Source organism: Scyliorhinus torazame, chromosome 5, assembly GCF_047496885.1.
Source record: "Scyliorhinus torazame isolate Kashiwa2021f chromosome 5, sScyTor2.1, whole genome shotgun sequence".
In the NCBI taxonomy this organism is placed as follows: Eukaryota; Metazoa; Chordata; class Chondrichthyes; order Carcharhiniformes; family Scyliorhinidae; genus Scyliorhinus; species Scyliorhinus torazame.
This window is the reverse complement of record NC_092711.1, coordinates 173,712,331-173,729,555: the sequence shown is the minus strand read 5'-3', so window position 1 is coordinate 173,729,555 and position 17,225 is coordinate 173,712,331. Positions and strand designations below refer to the sequence as shown.

At 46.2% G+C, this 17,225-nt stretch overlaps 3 protein-coding genes across 8 annotated transcripts in view; 1 reads left to right on the top strand and 2 right to left on the bottom strand.

Annotated features, from left to right (window-relative positions):
- The window catches only part of LOC140418051 (uncharacterized), an 80,364-nt gene that overhangs the window by 29,033 nt on the left and 34,106 nt on the right, over positions 1 to 17,225 (bottom strand). The window lies entirely within an intron of this gene.
- LOC140420707 (uncharacterized) lies at positions 1,335 to 8,696 on the bottom strand. Of its 4 annotated transcripts, none has more exons than XM_072504704.1 (3): positions 8,280 to 8,696; positions 7,761 to 7,887; positions 1,335 to 4,767 (listed from the first exon to the last, which is right to left on the bottom strand). In XM_072504704.1, exon 3 carries the CDS (start codon positions 4,419 to 4,421, stop codon positions 3,327 to 3,329), a length of 1,095 nt encoding a protein of 364 aa, XP_072360805.1. In that variant the 5' UTR covers positions 4,422 to 4,767; positions 7,761 to 7,887; positions 8,280 to 8,696; the 3' UTR covers positions 1,335 to 3,326. The 4 variants fall into 4 exon arrangements, with proteins under 4 accessions (XP_072360805.1, XP_072360803.1, XP_072360802.1 ...); XM_072504702.1 differs by having other exon boundaries at positions 1,335 to 4,772; positions 8,280 to 8,694; XM_072504701.1 differs by having other exon boundaries at positions 1,335 to 4,772; positions 7,715 to 8,504.
- On the top strand, positions 5,002 to 17,082 carry LOC140420709 (uncharacterized). Of its 3 annotated transcripts, XM_072504707.1 has the most exons (3): positions 8,818 to 8,914; positions 11,196 to 11,250; positions 15,173 to 17,059. In XM_072504707.1, the coding sequence occupies exon 3, from the start codon at positions 15,347 to 15,349 to the stop codon at positions 16,355 to 16,357; it is 1,011 nt and encodes a 336-aa protein (XP_072360808.1). In that variant the 5' UTR covers positions 8,818 to 8,914; positions 11,196 to 11,250; positions 15,173 to 15,346; the 3' UTR covers positions 16,358 to 17,059. The 3 variants fall into 3 exon arrangements, with proteins under 3 accessions (XP_072360809.1, XP_072360806.1, XP_072360808.1); XM_072504708.1 differs by lacking the exons at positions 8,818 to 8,914; positions 11,196 to 11,250 and adding an exon at positions 5,002 to 5,219 and having other exon boundaries at positions 15,173 to 17,082; XM_072504705.1 differs by lacking the exon at positions 11,196 to 11,250 and having other exon boundaries at positions 8,780 to 8,914.

The following is a 17,225-nucleotide window of genomic DNA, read 5'->3' as shown; positions in this document are numbered from 1 at the left end:
AACCTCTGTTCACAACTTAAAATGTTCCATCCCAGGCAACATCCTGGTGAATCTCCTCTGCACCCCTCCAGTACATAAGAACTAGGAGTAGGCCATCTGGCCCCTCGAGCCTGCTCCACCATTCAATGAGATCATGGCTGATCTTTTGTGGACTCAGCTCCACTTTCCAGTACAACCACATTCTTCCTATAATTTGGTGACCAGAATTGTACACAGTACTCCAGCTGTGGTCTCACCAAACTTCTACACGACTCCAACATGACCTCCCTGCTTTTGTAATCTATGCCCCAATTAATAAAAGTGAGTGTCCCATATGCCTCTTTTCACCACCCTATTAACCTGCCCTTCTGCCTTCAGAAATCTATGGACAGCACGCCAATGTTCCCTTGTTCCTCGGAACTTCCCACTGTCAGGTCAATTAGTGAATACTTCCTAGTCAAATTTCAACTTCCAAAGTGTATCACCTCACACTTCAGGGTTCAATTCCATCTCCTTTTTTCTTCCAACTTGACCATCCCGTCTGGATCTTCCTGCAACCCAAGACACTCCACCTCACTGTTAACCAACCGGCCAATCTTTGTGTCATCTGTAAACCTACTGATCGTACCCCCCACATCGTCATCTATGTTGTTTATATAAATGATGAACAATAGGGGACCCAGCTCAGATCCCTGTGGGACACCACTGGACACTGGCTTCCAGTCACTAAAGCAGCCGTCTGTCATCACCCTTGGTCTCCTCCAGCCAAGTCAATTTTGAATCCACCGTATCAAGTTACCCTGTATCCCATGTGCATTTGTCTTTGTAATATGTTTCCCATGTGGGACCTTGTCAAAGGCTTTGCAGAAATCCATATAAAATGAAATGAAAATCGCTTATTGTCACAAGTAGGCTTCAATGAAGTTACTGTGAAAAGCCCCTAGTCGCCACATTTCGGCGCCTGTTCGGGGAGGCTGTTACGGGAATTGAACCGTGCTGCTGGCCTGCCTTGGTCTGCTTTCAAACCCAGCGATTTAGCCCTGTGCTAAACAGCCCCTTACCACCATCAACTGCACTACCCTCATCTACACACTTGGTCACATGCTCAAAAAATTCAATCAAATTTGTTAGGCATTACCTCCCTCTGACAAAGTCATGCTGACGAATCCTGATCAATCCTTGCCTCTCCAAGTGGAAATAGATTCTCTCATTCAGAATTTTCGCCAACAGTTTCTCTACCACTGACGTGAGACTCACTGCTCTGTAGTTCCCTGGCTTATCTCTACAACCTTTCTTAAATAGTGGGACCATATTAGCTATTCTCCAGTCCTCTGTGGCCAGAGAGCAGTTAAAAATTTGGGGCAGAGTCCGTGCAATCTCCTCCCTTCCCTCCCACAGCATCCTGGGACATACATCATCTGCATATGGAGATTTGTCCACTTTTAAGCCTGCCAACACCTCCAATACCTTGTCATTCCCTATTTGCTCAAGAACCTCACAGTCTCTCTCCCCGAGTTCCATATCTACCTCCTCATTCTCTTGGGTGAAGACAGATGTGAAGAATTTGTTCAACATCCTGCCAATGTCCTCTGGCTCCACCCACAGACTCCCCCTCATCTCGAATGGGCCCGACTCTTTCCCCGGTTATTGATATACTTAGAGAATATCTTGGGATTTTCCCTACTTTTACCAGCCAGAACTTTCTCATGTCCTTTCTTTGCTCTCCTAATTGCTTTCTTAAACTCCACCCTGCACTTTCTATACTCCACTAATGCCTTTGTTGATTGCTCCCTTTGTACTTGCTAAAAGACTCTCTTTTCCTTCTCATCTTATCCTGAATGTCTCTGGCCATCCATGGTTCTCTGTGCTTGTTATTCCTTCCTATTACCCTCGAGGGAACATGTTGGGCCTATACCCTCCCCATTTCCTTTTTGAATGACCCCAGTGCTCTTCTGTAGATTTTCCCACAAGTAACTCTTGTACTTCCATGGTCTTATTTTACTAAAATCCGCTCTCTCCTAATACACAACCTTTTTTTGCAACTTGTCCATTTTATTTTGTACCATGTTGTGGTCGCCATCACTAAAATGCTCCCCCACCAACACATCAACCACCTGCCGGCTTCATTCCCCAGAATTAGGTCCAGCTCTGCACCATCCCTTGTTGGACCCTCTACATATTGAGCTAAAACGTTCTCCTGCATACATTTTCAGAACTCTACTCCATCTGCTTGTTGGGTGGATTGGAAATTCTGAATTCTCTCTCAGTGTACCTGAACAGGAGCCGGAATGTGGCGACTGGGGGATTTTCACAGTAACGTCATTGCAGTGTTAATGTAAGCCTACTTGTGACATTAATAAAGATTATTAACTAAACTCTTAACATGATGACTATTGATGACTATTCCAATTAATGTTGGGAAAGTTGAAATCACCTTAGATAATTACCCTATTATTATTATTACACACCTCCATGATTTGCGCACATATCTGCTCCTCAATTTCCCGCTGACTATCTGGGGGTCTACAATAAACACCCAGCAATGTGACTGTCCTTTTCCTCAAGTACTATGGACGAGGCTGTTTGTTGGCAGTTCCAAGCTGAAGTTCTGACCTTAACTCCCAACTGTATAAATCATGCCACATCTGATTCTATCTATTTATATATTCGAGCTAGTTTACCCTCAGACTCTACTTCCTTCCTACCTCTTTATTATATTTTTGTTCATTTTTTGCTGCTTCTTAAAATCGGTCCCACCTTTGACCGAACACAAACCTTTTCAAATTTGTGCAGCACTTTCAGTTTAATCCTTTACTTCCTTCTTTAATAATAATCTCTATTAGTGTCACAAGTAGGCTTATATTAACACTGCAATGAAGTTACTGTGAAAAGCCCCTAGTCGCCACATTCCGGCACCTGTTCAGGTCACGGAGGGAGAATTCAGAATGTCCAATTCACCTAACAAGCACATCTTTCGGGACTTGTGGGAGGAAACCGGAGCACCCGGAGGAAACCCACGCAGACACGGGGAGAGTGTGCACCCATTGATGATGCATCCTTCCCAAAGAGACAAATGTATTTATATTAGATCTGCCTGTAGTGGTAGGAAAAACATTATTTACTTTGCATGATAAAATAAATGTCCTTCCATCAGCTTTTGTGGATTATTTCAGTGGAAATGTGCTCTCCCAGGCTCAATGATCATCAGACCACTGGAAGCAAAGTCATGGCCAATCCAGCAGAAAGAAACCCTCCCACCCTCCCACTGCACCAAGTGTCAGAATCAACACGGTTCAGTCCTGGGTGTGATTAACAGCAGCAATAACAGCAGAATCCAACCCCTGTCATCACTTGTGAACTCGCTGGTGTCTCAGCAGGTCTGATGACTGACTGAATCCTTTCCCACACACTGAGCAGGTGAAGGGCCTCTCTCCAGTGTGAACTTGCTCGTGTACTCGCAGTGTGGATAACTGAGTAAATCCCTTCCCACAGTCAGAGCAGGTGAACAGCCTCTCCCCAGTGTGAACTCTCTGGTGTGTCTGCAGGCTGGATAACCGAGTGAATTCCTTCCCACACTGAGAGCAGGTGAATAGCTTCTCCCCAGTGTGAACTCGCTGGTGTCTCTGCAGGCTGGATAACCGAGAGAATTTCTGCCCACAGCCAGAGCAGGTGAATGGCCTCTCCCCAGTGTGTACTTGCTGGTGTGTCTGCAGGATGGATAACTGAGTGAATCCCCACCCACACACAGAGCAGGTGAACAGCCTCTCCCCAGTGTGAACTCGCTGATGTTTCCGCAGTGCGGATGAATCATTGAATCGTTTCCCACATTGAGAGCAACTAAATGGCTTTTCCCCAGTGTGAATTCGCTGGTCTGTTTGCAGGTGGGATAGTCGAGAGAATTCCTTTCCACAGTCAGAGCAGGTGAATGGCCTCTCCCCGGTGTGAAGTCGGTGGTGTGTCTGCAGATTGAATAAGTGAGTGAATCCCTTCCCACACTGAGAGCAGGTGAATGGCCTCTCACCAGTGTGAACTCGCTGATGTCTCCGCATGCTGGATAAGTGAGTGAATCTCTTCCCACACTGAGAGCAGGTGAATGGCCTCTCCCCAGTGTGAACTCGCTGGTGTGACTTCAGGCTGGATAACCGAGTGAATCTTTTCCCACACTCAGAGCAGGTGAATGGCGTCACCCCAGTGTGAACTCGATGGTGTGAGTTCAGGCTGGATAACTGAGTGAATCTCTTCCCAAACTGAGAACAGGTAAAAGGTTTCTCCCCAGTGTTACCCCGCTGATGTCTCTGCAGGTTGGATAACTGAATGAATCCCTTTCCACACTGAGAGCAGGTGAACGGCCTCTCCCCACTGTGAATGCGTCTATGAGCTTCGAGCTTTGATGGGGCCCTGAATCCCTTCCCACAGTCCCCACATTTCCACGGTTTCTCCATGGGTCTCCTCGTGTCTCTCCAGGTCGGACAATCAGTTGAAACAGAACACGTGTACGGTCTCTCCCCGCTGTGAATGGTGTGATGTTTTTTCAGGCTGTGTAACTGGTTAAAGCTCTTTCCACAGTCAATGCTCTGGAACACTCTCACTCGGGTGTGTGTGTCTCGATGCTTTTCCAGTCACACTGATGGTTAAAATCTTTTGAAGCTGACAAATCAGGGAAGCATTTCTCTTTCCAGATTCAAAGGCCGATGATATTCAGGACCTAATGAACCGAGTGACTCGGTCAGATCTTGATGTGATGTTTGGTTTGAGATTTCTTTCTGTAAATCCTCACTGTTGAATATTCTGGACTAGGAGTTAACAAAAGACATCACTGTCAGTGCAGGATAGAAATTCAAAACAGACAATTCTAGTTTCTCTGGAACATTCTTTCCTCTCTCATCCCCCACAAGCTGTAACTCTCCATCCCACACACTCTCCCTCCATTCTCACTCTGCTGTATCTAATATTCACCCTCCCAATTCTCCTGAAGGTGCTGATTCAGGCTGATTGACAGATCCCTGCTCACTGCTTCCTGTCAGATCTCCGGTGGCTGTATGTTGGAGAAGGTCACACACTACGTCGCACCATCAGGATGGTTGGTTTTTTTCGTCCTTTTTGCCCAATTCCCGGGGAATTTATGTGAACAAACTTGGGTCAAGCTGAAGGTTCAGTGAACACGTCGACAAAATCATGCTGAAAATTTAAAAAAGTCTGATGGGAAGGAAGTTACGAGAGGAAACCCTTCGACGGATTTGGTGAGTGCGTGTGGCTCATCAGGAGGGAGGTTGGTGGAATTGACTCCAGTGGGTGCAGCCGTTCCTATCACGAGGGATATGCTGGTGGGGGCACTGGCCTCGGAGTTTGAGAAGCAGGTTGGGAAGTACCTTGAGAAACAAGGGCAAGCTCTGCTAGCATCTCTAATGGAAAGGATCCTTTTACTTGCGGGATCGGAGGAGGGTAACACATCTGGAATCTATGGGCGGATCCTTTCAGAAGAAGTAAGCTCAGTGGATGGAGTGAAAGTGAAGTGGGAGGAGGATGTGGGGCCTGTAGGAGATGATGGGGTGTGGAGTGAAGTCCTTGGCAGGGTGAACTCCACGTCCTTGTGTGCGAGACTGGGCTTGGTCCAGCTCAAGGTAGTGTTTAGGGGACACCTAACCAAGGAGAGGATGAGCAGTTTTTCCCCGGATGTGGACAATAGGTGTGAGCGGTGTTCCAGAGGTCCGGCCGGCCAACCACACACACATGTCCTGGTCCTGACCCAAACTAGTGAGCTTTCAGGTCTCCTTCTTTAGTACCATGTCGGCGATTATCAATATCGAACTGGAGCCCTGCCCTTTGGTTGCCATATTTGGGGTGTCGGACTCGCTGGGGCTGCAGACGGGAGAGCGGAGGCCGATGTTCTTGCCTTCCCCTCGTTGATCACCCAGAGGTGAGTCCTGCTCGGTGGAGGTCTCCAACCCCACCAAGTGCCCCAGCATGGTGTGGGGATCTAATGGAATTTTTATACTGAAAAGGTTAAATACACCGTGAGGGGATCAGTCCAGAGTTTTACTCAAGGTAGTGGCCTTCTATTACTTACTTCAAGGAGCTGGTCACTATCAGTTGCTGTGGCGGGGGGTGGGGGGGAGATTGGGAGGTGGGGGGGATTGGGAGGTGGGGGGGTGGAGTTGTCTTGTGTCGGATTGTGTTTTGTTTCTTTTTTTCTTGGTAGATGTTTTGGGGTTTTATAAAAATTTGTATGTTCTATAAGAATTTGTAAAACTGAAAAACTTTATTTTTAAAGCAAAGATGATGAATAATTTCTAACTGAAATTGGATGGGCAATGCAGGGTCGCAGAATGTGACCCACTCGACACTGACAGAATTGCTCAACAGAGTGGGCATCGACTTGAAACGTCCAATGGACTCCTCGTCTTCTGTTATAAATCTGACTGGAAATATATAACGTAGCTACAGGACTATATTACAAAACCAGAATAATCAATGTACTTTATTCCAGAACAATCAATAATATATCTAATCTGTGCAATAAAACAACACCAGACATCTCTCTGTCCTCATAGAATCAGAGTTTTACAGCAGAACAAGAAGCCCTCCAGCCCATCATTTCAGCATCAGCTATCTAGTACCTATCTATTCTCATCCCATTTCCCACCACTTGGTCCACAGCCTTGTATGCTTTGGCCGATCAAATGCTCCCTGCTCTTATATTCTATACCTCAGCCAATAGAAGCATGAATCCCATAACCCTATGGATTGAATGGCCTAATTCTGCTCCTCTGACCTATACTCTTATATCCCCTCGTGACCACCTTATCTACCTGTCCTGCTGTCTTCAGGGACCTATGGACATGCACACCAAGGTCCCTCTGGTCCTCTGTACTTCCTAGGGTCCGACCATTCATTGTATATTCTCTTGCCTTGTTAATCCTCCCAAAATTCATGACCTCACACTTTTCAGAGTTAAATTCCATTTGCCACTGTTCTGTCCATCTAACCAGTCCGTCCACATCATCCTGTAATCTAAGGCTTTCCTCCTCACTATTTCCCACACCACCAATTTCTGTGTCCTCTGCAAACGTACTTACTTCCTACATTCACACCCGATCATTAATGTACACTACAAACAACAAGGGACCCAGTACTGATCCCATCGGAATATCACTGGACACAGACTTCCAGTGACAAAGACAATCTTCGACCATCACCCTCTGCCTCCTGCCAGAAAGCCAATTTTGGATTCAATTTGACAAATTGCCCTGTATCCCCAGGGCTTTTATCTTCCTGACTAGTCTTCCGTGTCAGGCTTTATCAAAAGGCTCACAGAAGTCCACTTAAACTGCATTAACTGTACAGCCTTCATCACCTAGTCACCTCCTCAAAAAATTCAGATCAAATTTGAAAGACCCGATCTCCCCCTGACAAAACCATGTTGACTATCCTTGATCAATTCTGCCCCAGAGTTTTTTTCCAATAGTTAACGACCACTGATGTCAGACCAAAATCCAAATCGAAACAAAATCCTACCAACTCTCCTGGCCTGAGACAATTCACACCTCTTTAACCTGTGATTCTCCCTCTCCCCAGTTGTTCCGTCTGGACCTGCAGACTTAATTACCTGCAAAAACTTGTATTCAAAGCATCGTATTGCAGCTTAGACTTTGTCTATATATATGTTTCTGGAACCCACCTCTTCGTTCACCTGAGGAAGGAGCAGTGCTCCGAAAGCTAGTGATTTGAAACAAACCTGTTGGACTTTAACCTGGTATTGTAAGACTTCTTACTGTGCTCACCCCAGTCCAACGCCGGCATCTCCACACACTGAAGTTAGACTCACTGGTCTGTAATTTCCTGGTATTTTCTTACTTCTTTTGAATAATGGTACTACATTATCTGTCCTCCTGTCCTCTAGCTCCGCTCCTGTGACCAGAGAAGATTTGAAATTGTCAGATCCTCTTCAATCTCCTCCCTTGCCTCCCATGGAGGCCTGGGGATTTAAATAAGTCAACAATTGAAGGTCAGGGGTGACACGGTGACAATGGATCGCATTGCTGCCTCACAGTGCTGAGGTCCCAGGTTTGATCCTGGCCTCAGGTCACTATACATGTGGGGTTTGCACATTCTCCCCATGTCTGCGTGGGTCTCACCCCCACAGCCCAAAGATATGCAGGGTAGGTGAATTGGCCATGCCAAATTGCCCCTTAATTGGAATAAAGAAATAATTGGATACTTTAAAAAAAATTTTTTTTTAAAGCAATTGAAGGTCAGAATTTGAAAAGAAATGGAAAGGGGGAGAAAAGAAAGTGTTTTACTCCCAGATGTTGGAGACAGGAGGAAGTTTCAGTCTGTGTGAAGATCGATATTCACTCAGACAGAGGAGCAGCAGCTTTGCTGGGCAGACCAGTGGAGGAAGCTCCGTGCAGCCATTGACACAAAGACACTGATCTGCTGCAGGCCCAGCGTTTTTCCGTTCCTCCCCAGGTTTCCATTGTTCCTGTAGCCAATAGGGGGTGGATTCGGGCCCCACGTGGGGGTGGGCGGGGCTTTCACCGCCGGACGCACTGAGCTCATTTCCAATCTGCAGCATTTTGTTTGTCCCAAACTGACTGCGAACGCCCCTCCATTCCTGTGACGTCACAATGCAATCCTGTACGAATCACTCTGAATAGAAATCACTCTGAAGCTCAAAATGTCACTTCCGTCCTTTAGACGTCACAGTGGATCACTTGTCCAATAGGAATAACTGTGAGGCTCAAAATGTCACTTCCGCATTGTGACGTCACGGGGAGCCTTGCCGCAATCAGCCAATAGGAATCAGTCTGCTCCATAGAATGAGGACCGGAACAGGAAGAAGCACACGGGAAGTTAAAACAAGCATTGACTTCTGCCCCCGGCCTCGGTCCACCAGACCTGAGAAAGCCGACCTACATACATTGCAGGAACGAAGGTGAGTTCCATGCCGCAGTAGTGACCGAAGTCCACGGGGACAGGCGAAGACCAGTGGCATATTACTCAACAAGACGGGCTTGTCTCGCTGCGTGGCAGTTCTGGACTGCGCAGCATGGGCGGTCAGGGTCAGCGAACCTACAGTAATGAACGGAGATATCATTTTACACACCAGGCATACCATTGTAGAAATGTTGAACAACAGTAAGCTCAGATCAGTCTCAAACCTACAACAGGCCCACTGGGAAACAGTGTTAATTCCTAATGATGTGGAGATGCCGGTGTTGGACTGGGGTGGGCACAGTAAGAAGTCTTACAACCCCTGGTTAAAGTCCAACTAGCTTTCGGAGCTCAGCTCCTTCCTCGGGTGAAAGTTCACCTTCAGCTGAGGAAAATTCAGCTCCTTCACCTGAGGAAGGAGCTGTGTTCCGAAAGCTGGTGATTTGAAACAAATCTGTTGGACTTTAACCTGACGTTGTAAGACTACTTACTTAATTCCTAATGATAGATCAGTGGTCATCATAAAGGACACCGGGGAAAACCCTGCAGAAGGAATCATATACACAGGAGAGTTCTATGTATACTCTGAGATAGATGAGGAGGTAAGTGGTATGATAGTAGAAGAAGACCCTCTAGAAACCCCAGAACTCACCTGGATGCAGATGGAATGAGAAAATATGTCAATGGTCCCCACGAACCGGATGGGCATTAGTAGATGACAAATTAAGAAAAGTCCTCTCGGGAAGGCTGGAAGAAGCACTGTCAGCAGAGGTGGCTGAATTGATGGTTTTCACTCCGGCCCTGATCATGGCCAAGGGGAAGACGGTGAACATATACACAGATAGTAGGTATGCCTTCAGGGTCGTGCACAACTATATGATGGCATGGGAAAGGAGAGGCTTTGTCACTTCTGGAGGAGATAGGATAAAACAACAACAATGTATAGAAGCCTTATTGGAAGCCACAAAGTTACCGTGACAGGTAGCAGTGATAAACATTAAGGCCCACCAGAAGACAGGGACACCCCAACAAAAAAGTAATGAAGCAACAGACAAGGCGGCCCAAATTGCCCTGGAACACGACATTCCCGTCATAAGTGCCCAGGTAGAAGATGTCAGTGTTGAATAATTACACAAAGACATATCAAGGGAAGAAAAGGAGGAATGGGATAAAAAAAGGGGCGAAGCCAGATAAGAAAGGGATCTTGAGGAAGAATGGAAGGGTAATTGCCCCTGCCTGCCTCAGGCAGACCCTCCTTGAATTACACCATAGTATGGACCAGGCAGGAAGAGAGGCCATAATACACTTATTGGAAAGGAATGGTGGTGGCCAGGAATGGGGAGAGATATAGCTAAGCACTGTCAGAGATGCATCCCATGTGCGCAGTACAACCCGGGGCGCCCCGTAAAGATCTGGGTGGCACATCAGCCGAGACCAAAGGGACCCTGGGAGAATCTCCAAATTGACTTTACTGGATCACAACCCCCGAGCCAGGGAGAACGATACTGCCTAGTAATAATTAACCAATTTACCAGATGGGTGGAGGCATTCCAAACCCGCGACTGCACAGCCACAACCGTGGCATGAATATTAGACAAGGATGTGATTCCTCGCTGGGGGATACCCTTGCAACTAGATTCGGACCAAGGAACACACTTTACTGGAACAGTAATGAAGAAAACATGTGAGTCGATGGGGATTGAACAAAAATTCCACATCCCTGACCATCCCCAAAGCTTAGGAATGGTAGAGCAGATGAATAGGACCCTAAAAACTGCCCTGACAAAGGCTCTAGGGGAGAATCGGCAGCAATGGGTAGATGTGCTGCTCATTGTCCTAATGAAGTTAAGAGCGAGCCCAAACCGAACAACTGGATTATCATCCTATGAGGTGACGACGGGATGAGCTATGCAACTGTGCAGGGGATAATAACGGGGAGAAGAAATAGTCCGATAAGGGACAGGACGCGTAGATACATATTAGAGCTCCGTAATCAGTTAAAGGAAATGCGGCAGCCAGTGTGGACTGGGCAGGAGACAAAGGAGAAAAATCTGGACTTATTTTGGACCGCATTCCCTGATGTCCCTACAGCAGAGACGAAGGTGATGGTAAAGGTGCTACCTGGAAAGCCTGGGTTCGCCCCCGATGGACAGGACCATATCAAGTCCTGATCAGTGGGGATACCTGTGTATGTGCGAACATAAAGGGTATGGGACGATGGAAACATTGGGCACAATTAAAAGTATACCGAGAGTAAAAATATGTATTTATGTTCAAATCAGGTAACTCCACACAACCAAAATTCCGAAAAACTGCAGAAGACCCATGATGTTTGCTGTAAGAATGATAATATGTTTGATGGTAGTAACCGGGAGTAGACTCCCAACGCAGGATTAACGGGACTTGCATGTAAATACCTACTTGTACATGTCATGTTTATATGCGAAAGGCATAGATGTCTCTAGCTGTTGGGTGTGTGCCCATGTGCCAACCCATGCAAAAGGGGGATTACCCCTGAGATCAGTGCCCTTTAATATAACGGAGGTGGCAGCGTGAATAATTCAGCAGAACGAGACGCGGGGGAAATCGATGGACGATATCGCGGGGATAGATATATACGCCATACAGCTAGAACAATGGAAGAAGGCAGGGTACCATCTCAGGGGTGTTCACCGGGTTTTACCAACCCCGGTATAATTTCACCCAAGCTCCACCATGGTTCGCAATCACTGATATGAGGTGGACTAATGAGGTGTTATGTCTGCAAAGAACCCCAACGGGATGGCCCAGGGTGATTAGCGTGGGACACAGCACATGCCGATGGACATATGACATCTCCAAGGGATATGCATAGCTGAAAGAGTTGCCCAATAACACATACCCAGGGGCAAGAGAGTGGATCTGGGTAGTGACAATGGGAACTAATCCGATGCGATACACAGCATATAACGGTACATTATAATGTCCACTTTATTTGTGGACACAAAGCTTACCCATGGCTCCCAGTAAGTCGACAGGATCCTGCTACTTAGGATATGTTGTTCCCTATGTACACCACATACGGACCCTGAGAGAGAACCCAGGCCTTACAGAAAAGAGATAACCGAGACACAGCGATACTTTGGAATTTTACCCCCCCACCCCCCCCCAACCCCACCATCACCACCATAGGAGTGGCCTTTGCCATAAAAGAACTACGAAAGGTCGCTAACATTCTGGAAGAAGTGGCAAACGATACTACCGAGGCACTGATCAAGATGAGCACCGAAATGGTAGCAATAAGGACAGTGACACTGCAAAACCGAATGGCCCTAAATTACCTCCTGCTTAGTGAGGGTGGAACTTGTACCAGAATTGGCTCCGAATGTTGTACCTATATTCCTGACAGCTCGGAGAACATCACTAACCTTGCGGATCATATCCACCAGGAGGTTAAAAAGTTACATGAATCACCGGGGAATGGATGGTTAGATTGGTTACTGGGAGGATCCTGGTGATCATACCTGACACATGGGCGAGTCATAATCCTTGTAATATGTTGTTTAATTATTGGATGTTTTAATACTTGCTGTAAAGTCATGGTGGCTCAGATGATGCCTGTTGCTAGCACAGTGACAGACGATGAGACTGGAACATTGAACCCTTTGATATGTGCACCTGGCAACAACAAAGATGACAGAAATATCGAACAATGTGTGGAGGACTTCATGTGAAGGGTAGTTGATGAGCTACAGGTAAGGTGTAGATACGGAACATCTCTGAAGCCGCATGCCGCAAAGGCCGTATAATACACACCCTGTCACCTTCGAATGTATGAACACTGAATTCTGCTGAACACAAACTTTGATGAAAACAAGTGTCCCCTGACCAGGTGCATCCTGTGTATGTAACTGACCCATTGCTCCACAACCACAGGAGCGAGTGACCAAAATCAAAATAGCAACCAAAAGAGGAAGAGGCCCTCTTTGTGCATCACTCCCTGAGACACCATGACCAATATGTAATCACAAATGTAAAGAGCTGATTGGAACAATGTAACCTGTTGTTGAAAACTCACCACTATTCTTAGAAGTCCCCCTTTTCCAAAAAGGGCCGACATTCTAAATAGTGAACAGGGATTCGGTGGGTGCTATTCAGGTCAAACTATATTTTCAAGTTATCCCCCGGTATAACCCATACCTTCACTGAAGATTTCATTTACTTACCACTTAGTAGTATCGATCCTGGGTCCCGCATTGTAAAGTAAGTTAAAGTAGACTTTGGAATAAACACTATTTCAGGTTAAAACTTTTAAGTTATTTTATTATTATATATTTTTTCTTTTAAAAGATGCAATCACTGTCTTTACAGAAAAGTAAAAAGATCTTGCTTCTGGATCCTTCTGGTTGGTTGAAGGGACCTTCAGGCCCAACTTGACAATCAATCTTTTTAAAATCTGGTCTTCTTTAGATGTATTCGCTGGTTAGCTCGGTTGCTATGTCCTATCTTTCCCATGTACCGAGCTGTGAGAGCTGGCTCTGCTGGCTGGCTCTGAGCTGACTCTGCCTCCTCTTTAAATTCTAGTCTTCCTTGGATGTATTAGCTGTTTTAGCTCGGCTACCTTGCTTTGCCCCATGACCGAGCTGACTGTAAGCTGACTCTGCTTGCTTCTCTTGTCCCTTCTCTCTCTCTCTCTCTCTCTCCCTCTGGTTCTTGTAGTTCCTGCTCTGGTCTCTGGGTTTATATATTTTTCAAGCAGTTATTAAGTTTTTATGTCTTTATTGTAAAGTAACTTTTATTTCACTTGGATTGTAAAAGGTACCTTTAATCTGAATTTTCTAACACACGACTAAGTATTCATTTTGGGCATGGCCTCAGCCCTCAGATCTGATTACATCGTCTTTTGTGATGTTCAAAGTTCCTTTGTGATGTTCAAAGTTCCTTTGTGATATTCAAAATGCTTTGATTGCAAGAGGGGTGTGAATCTTGGTCCCTGTCATTTCTATAGTTTTATTTTCCAATTGTGTCCCCAGCTCATAATTTTCACTTTGATTTTAGCTTTAAATTATGTTTCTCGTAGACTGATAGTCTCCAATTTTATTTAATTTACCTGATATTAGCAAAATTTCACACCTAGTATTGTCACCAAATTCAACTGAATCTCATCCTTTCCTTTCCAGCTGCTTACTAAGATAGTTAATTTCAATGAAGGTGTGAAACATTGCTTTTAGCTGTATGCTAAAAATCCACTTGGTTATAACTTGAAAGGTTTACATTTATCACCTCATCCATGCTTTTCCAGGTGCTTACAAAAATCCTGTCTGTTTGCTAAGTCTGTTTGGAAGAAGGAATCTGCATTTTATAATCCTGCTCTTTGCAGCTGCTATTAACCATTTGTGGGATCTTTCCCTGCATCCTCTCATGTTTCTTAAATCCGGTATTGCCAGACTTCCATGTTTCAAATGACACATCTTTCCACATTATCAATTACAAACCTAATGTGTAAGGACCTGATTGGAGAAATGTGATCTGAATGTGTTAATCGGGGAATCGATTGGCTACATGTAAATGAGTACACAAACTAATTCCGCTTTTTGAAACTGTATATTAAACCAGCGTAAGCCCTGGCTCGAACGGGAAGATGTTTCCACGGGTTCTGGGACTCTTCTCCCAGAGCTCTGTAACAATACATTGCTTCTCTTGCTCACCAGAAAGGTCTATTCGTGAATATTTTCACCCAACAGATTTCCAGTCATAACGTCGTTGTGGCACAGAAGGACAACTCGAGTTGATGTCGACCAATTCTGTCAGTCTGGAGTGGGTCCCATTCTGTAACCCTGCAGCATCCATCCAATTTCAGTTAGAAATTATTGATCAGCTCTGCTTGAGGACCCTCACTGGCAGCAAGTTCAAGATCGTGATCAATCACAGCCCCCTGTATCTTAACCATCTGAAACAATCCTGAACATTAAACACAATTTTAGTCCAGTTACATATTTCCGTTAGGCTGGCAGCCTGCACAAATATTTTCAGATGTCTGTGTCCTGGACAGGAAGCAGTGAGCACGGATCTGTCAATCAGCCTGAATCAGCACCTTCAGGAGAATTGGGAGGGTGAATATTAGACACAGCAGAGTGAGAATGGAGGGAGAGTGTGTGGGATGGAGATTTACACCTTTTGGGGAATGAGAGGGGAAAGAATATTCCAGAGAAACTAGAATTGTCTGTTCTGAATTTCTAGCATGTACTGACAGTGATGACATTTGTAAATTCCTTTACAGGATATTAGAAGAGGAAGAATTCCAGACAGCAATCTCAAACCAAACCTCACGTCTCCATCTGACTGAGTCACTCAATTCACCGGGACTTGAATATCATCGGCCTTTGAATCGAGAAGGATAAAGGCTTATCTTCTTTCTGCTTCAGAAGGTTTTAAACATAAGCGTGACTGGACCATGGAGAAACGGTGGCAATGTGGGGACTGCGGGAAGGGATTCAGATTCCCATCTGTACTGGAAACTCATCGGCGCAGTCACACTGGAGAGAGGCCTTTCACCTGCTCCACATGTGGGAAGGGATTTGCGCTGTTATCCAACCTGCACACTCACCAGTCAGTCCACGTCAGGGAGAAGCCATTCACCTGCTCCATGTGTGGGAAGGGATTTGCTCTGTTATCCAACCTACACAGGCACCAGCCAGTCCACGACACGGAGAGGCTATTCACCTGCTCCACGTGTGGAAAGGGGTTCAGTTATTCATCCCAACTGCTGACACACCAACAAATTCACACTGAGGAGAGACCGTTTAGCTGCTCTCACTGCACAAAGAGGTTTCGAAACTCAGCCTATTTGCTGACGCACCAGCGAATTCACACTGGGGAGAGGCCATTCACCTGCTCTGATTGTGGGACAGGATTCACTCGGTTATCCAACCTGCAGGCACATCAGCGAGTTCACACTGGGGAGAGGCCATTCACCTGCTCTCAGTGTGGGACCGCATTCACTCAGTTATCCCACCTACAGGTACACCAGCGAATTCACACTGGGGAGAAACCGTTCACCTGCAGTGTGTGTGGAAAGGAATTCATTCAGTTACACAACCTGCAGGCACACCAGCGAGTTCACACTGGGGAGAGGCCATTCACCTGCTCTCAGTGTGGGATAGGATTCACTCAGTTATCCCACCTACAGGTACACCAACAAATTCACACCGGGGAGAGGCCGTTCCCCTGCACTGTGTGTGGAAAGGAATTCACTAAGTTACCCAATCTGCAGGCACACCAGCGAGTTCACACTGGGAAGAGGCCATTCACCTGCTCGGTCTGTGGGAAGGGATTTGCTCAGTTAGCCACTTTGCAGGCACACCAGTGTCTTCATACCGGGGAGAGGCCATTCACCTGCACCGTGTGTGAGAAAGGATTCACTCGGTCAACATACCTGGTGAGGCACCAGCAAGTTCATGAGTGATGACGGGTTGGATTCTGCTGTAAGCACAACAGCGCCTATACTTCCTCAGGCAACTAAGGAAATTCGGCACTTCCACATTGACTCTTACCAACTTTAACAGATGTACTATAGAAAGCATCTTATCTGATTGCATCACAGCCTGGCCTGGCAACTGCTCGGTCCAAGACTGCAAGAAACTTCAGAGAGTCGTGAACACCGCCCAGTCCATCTCACAAACCCGCCTCCCATCCATTGACTGTCAACACCTCCCGCTGCCTTGGGAATCCTTGTAAATTTCTGTCTCGACGTGTATATACAAATTTTGTAAATGTTATGTTGTTTTTTGCATTTGTGACTCGGGCTGGTATGGATGGGTTCTTCCCTGAGGTTGAGGACAGATGTGAGAGGTACAGGAGGGGACCTGTCAATCATGTTCACATGTTTTGGGTGTGCCCGAAGTTGGGGGATTCTGGCCATTGATTTCCGAGGTGGGGCTTTCTGGTGTTTCGGATCTGCCAGAGCTGCTGGAGGGGAAGTGGGTCTTCACCACTATGATTGCCCGGCGGCGAATCTCACTGGGTTGGAGGTCGGTCGCCCCACCGAAGGTATCGGCATGGTTGGGGGATTTGGCGGAATTGGAGAAGGGTTCTCCGAGGGTGAAGAGGGTTCTGCGTAGGACGGAGGGTCTTTCTGTCTCTATTTAAGGATATGTTTGTTGCCCGGTGGGGGAGGGGAGGGGGGGGGGGGTTTCAGTTGGGAAAAGGATGTTGGGGTAGTTTAGGGAGAAAAAGGGGGAAAATGAGAAACTGTTTGAAAGCCAACGGTATTTGGTTGTTGTTTGTTTGTATAATTGATTGTATTTGGTATAAAATACATACATTAAAAACAC

Coding starts and splice junctions, on each gene's coding strand:
- LOC140420707 (XM_072504704.1), bottom strand. CDS start 4,421: ATGGAGAAACCGTGGAAATGTGGGGACTGTGGGAAGGGATTCAGGGCC.
- LOC140420709 (XM_072504708.1), top strand. CDS start 15,347: ATGGAGAAACGGTGGCAATGTGGGGACTGCGGGAAGGGATTCAGATTC.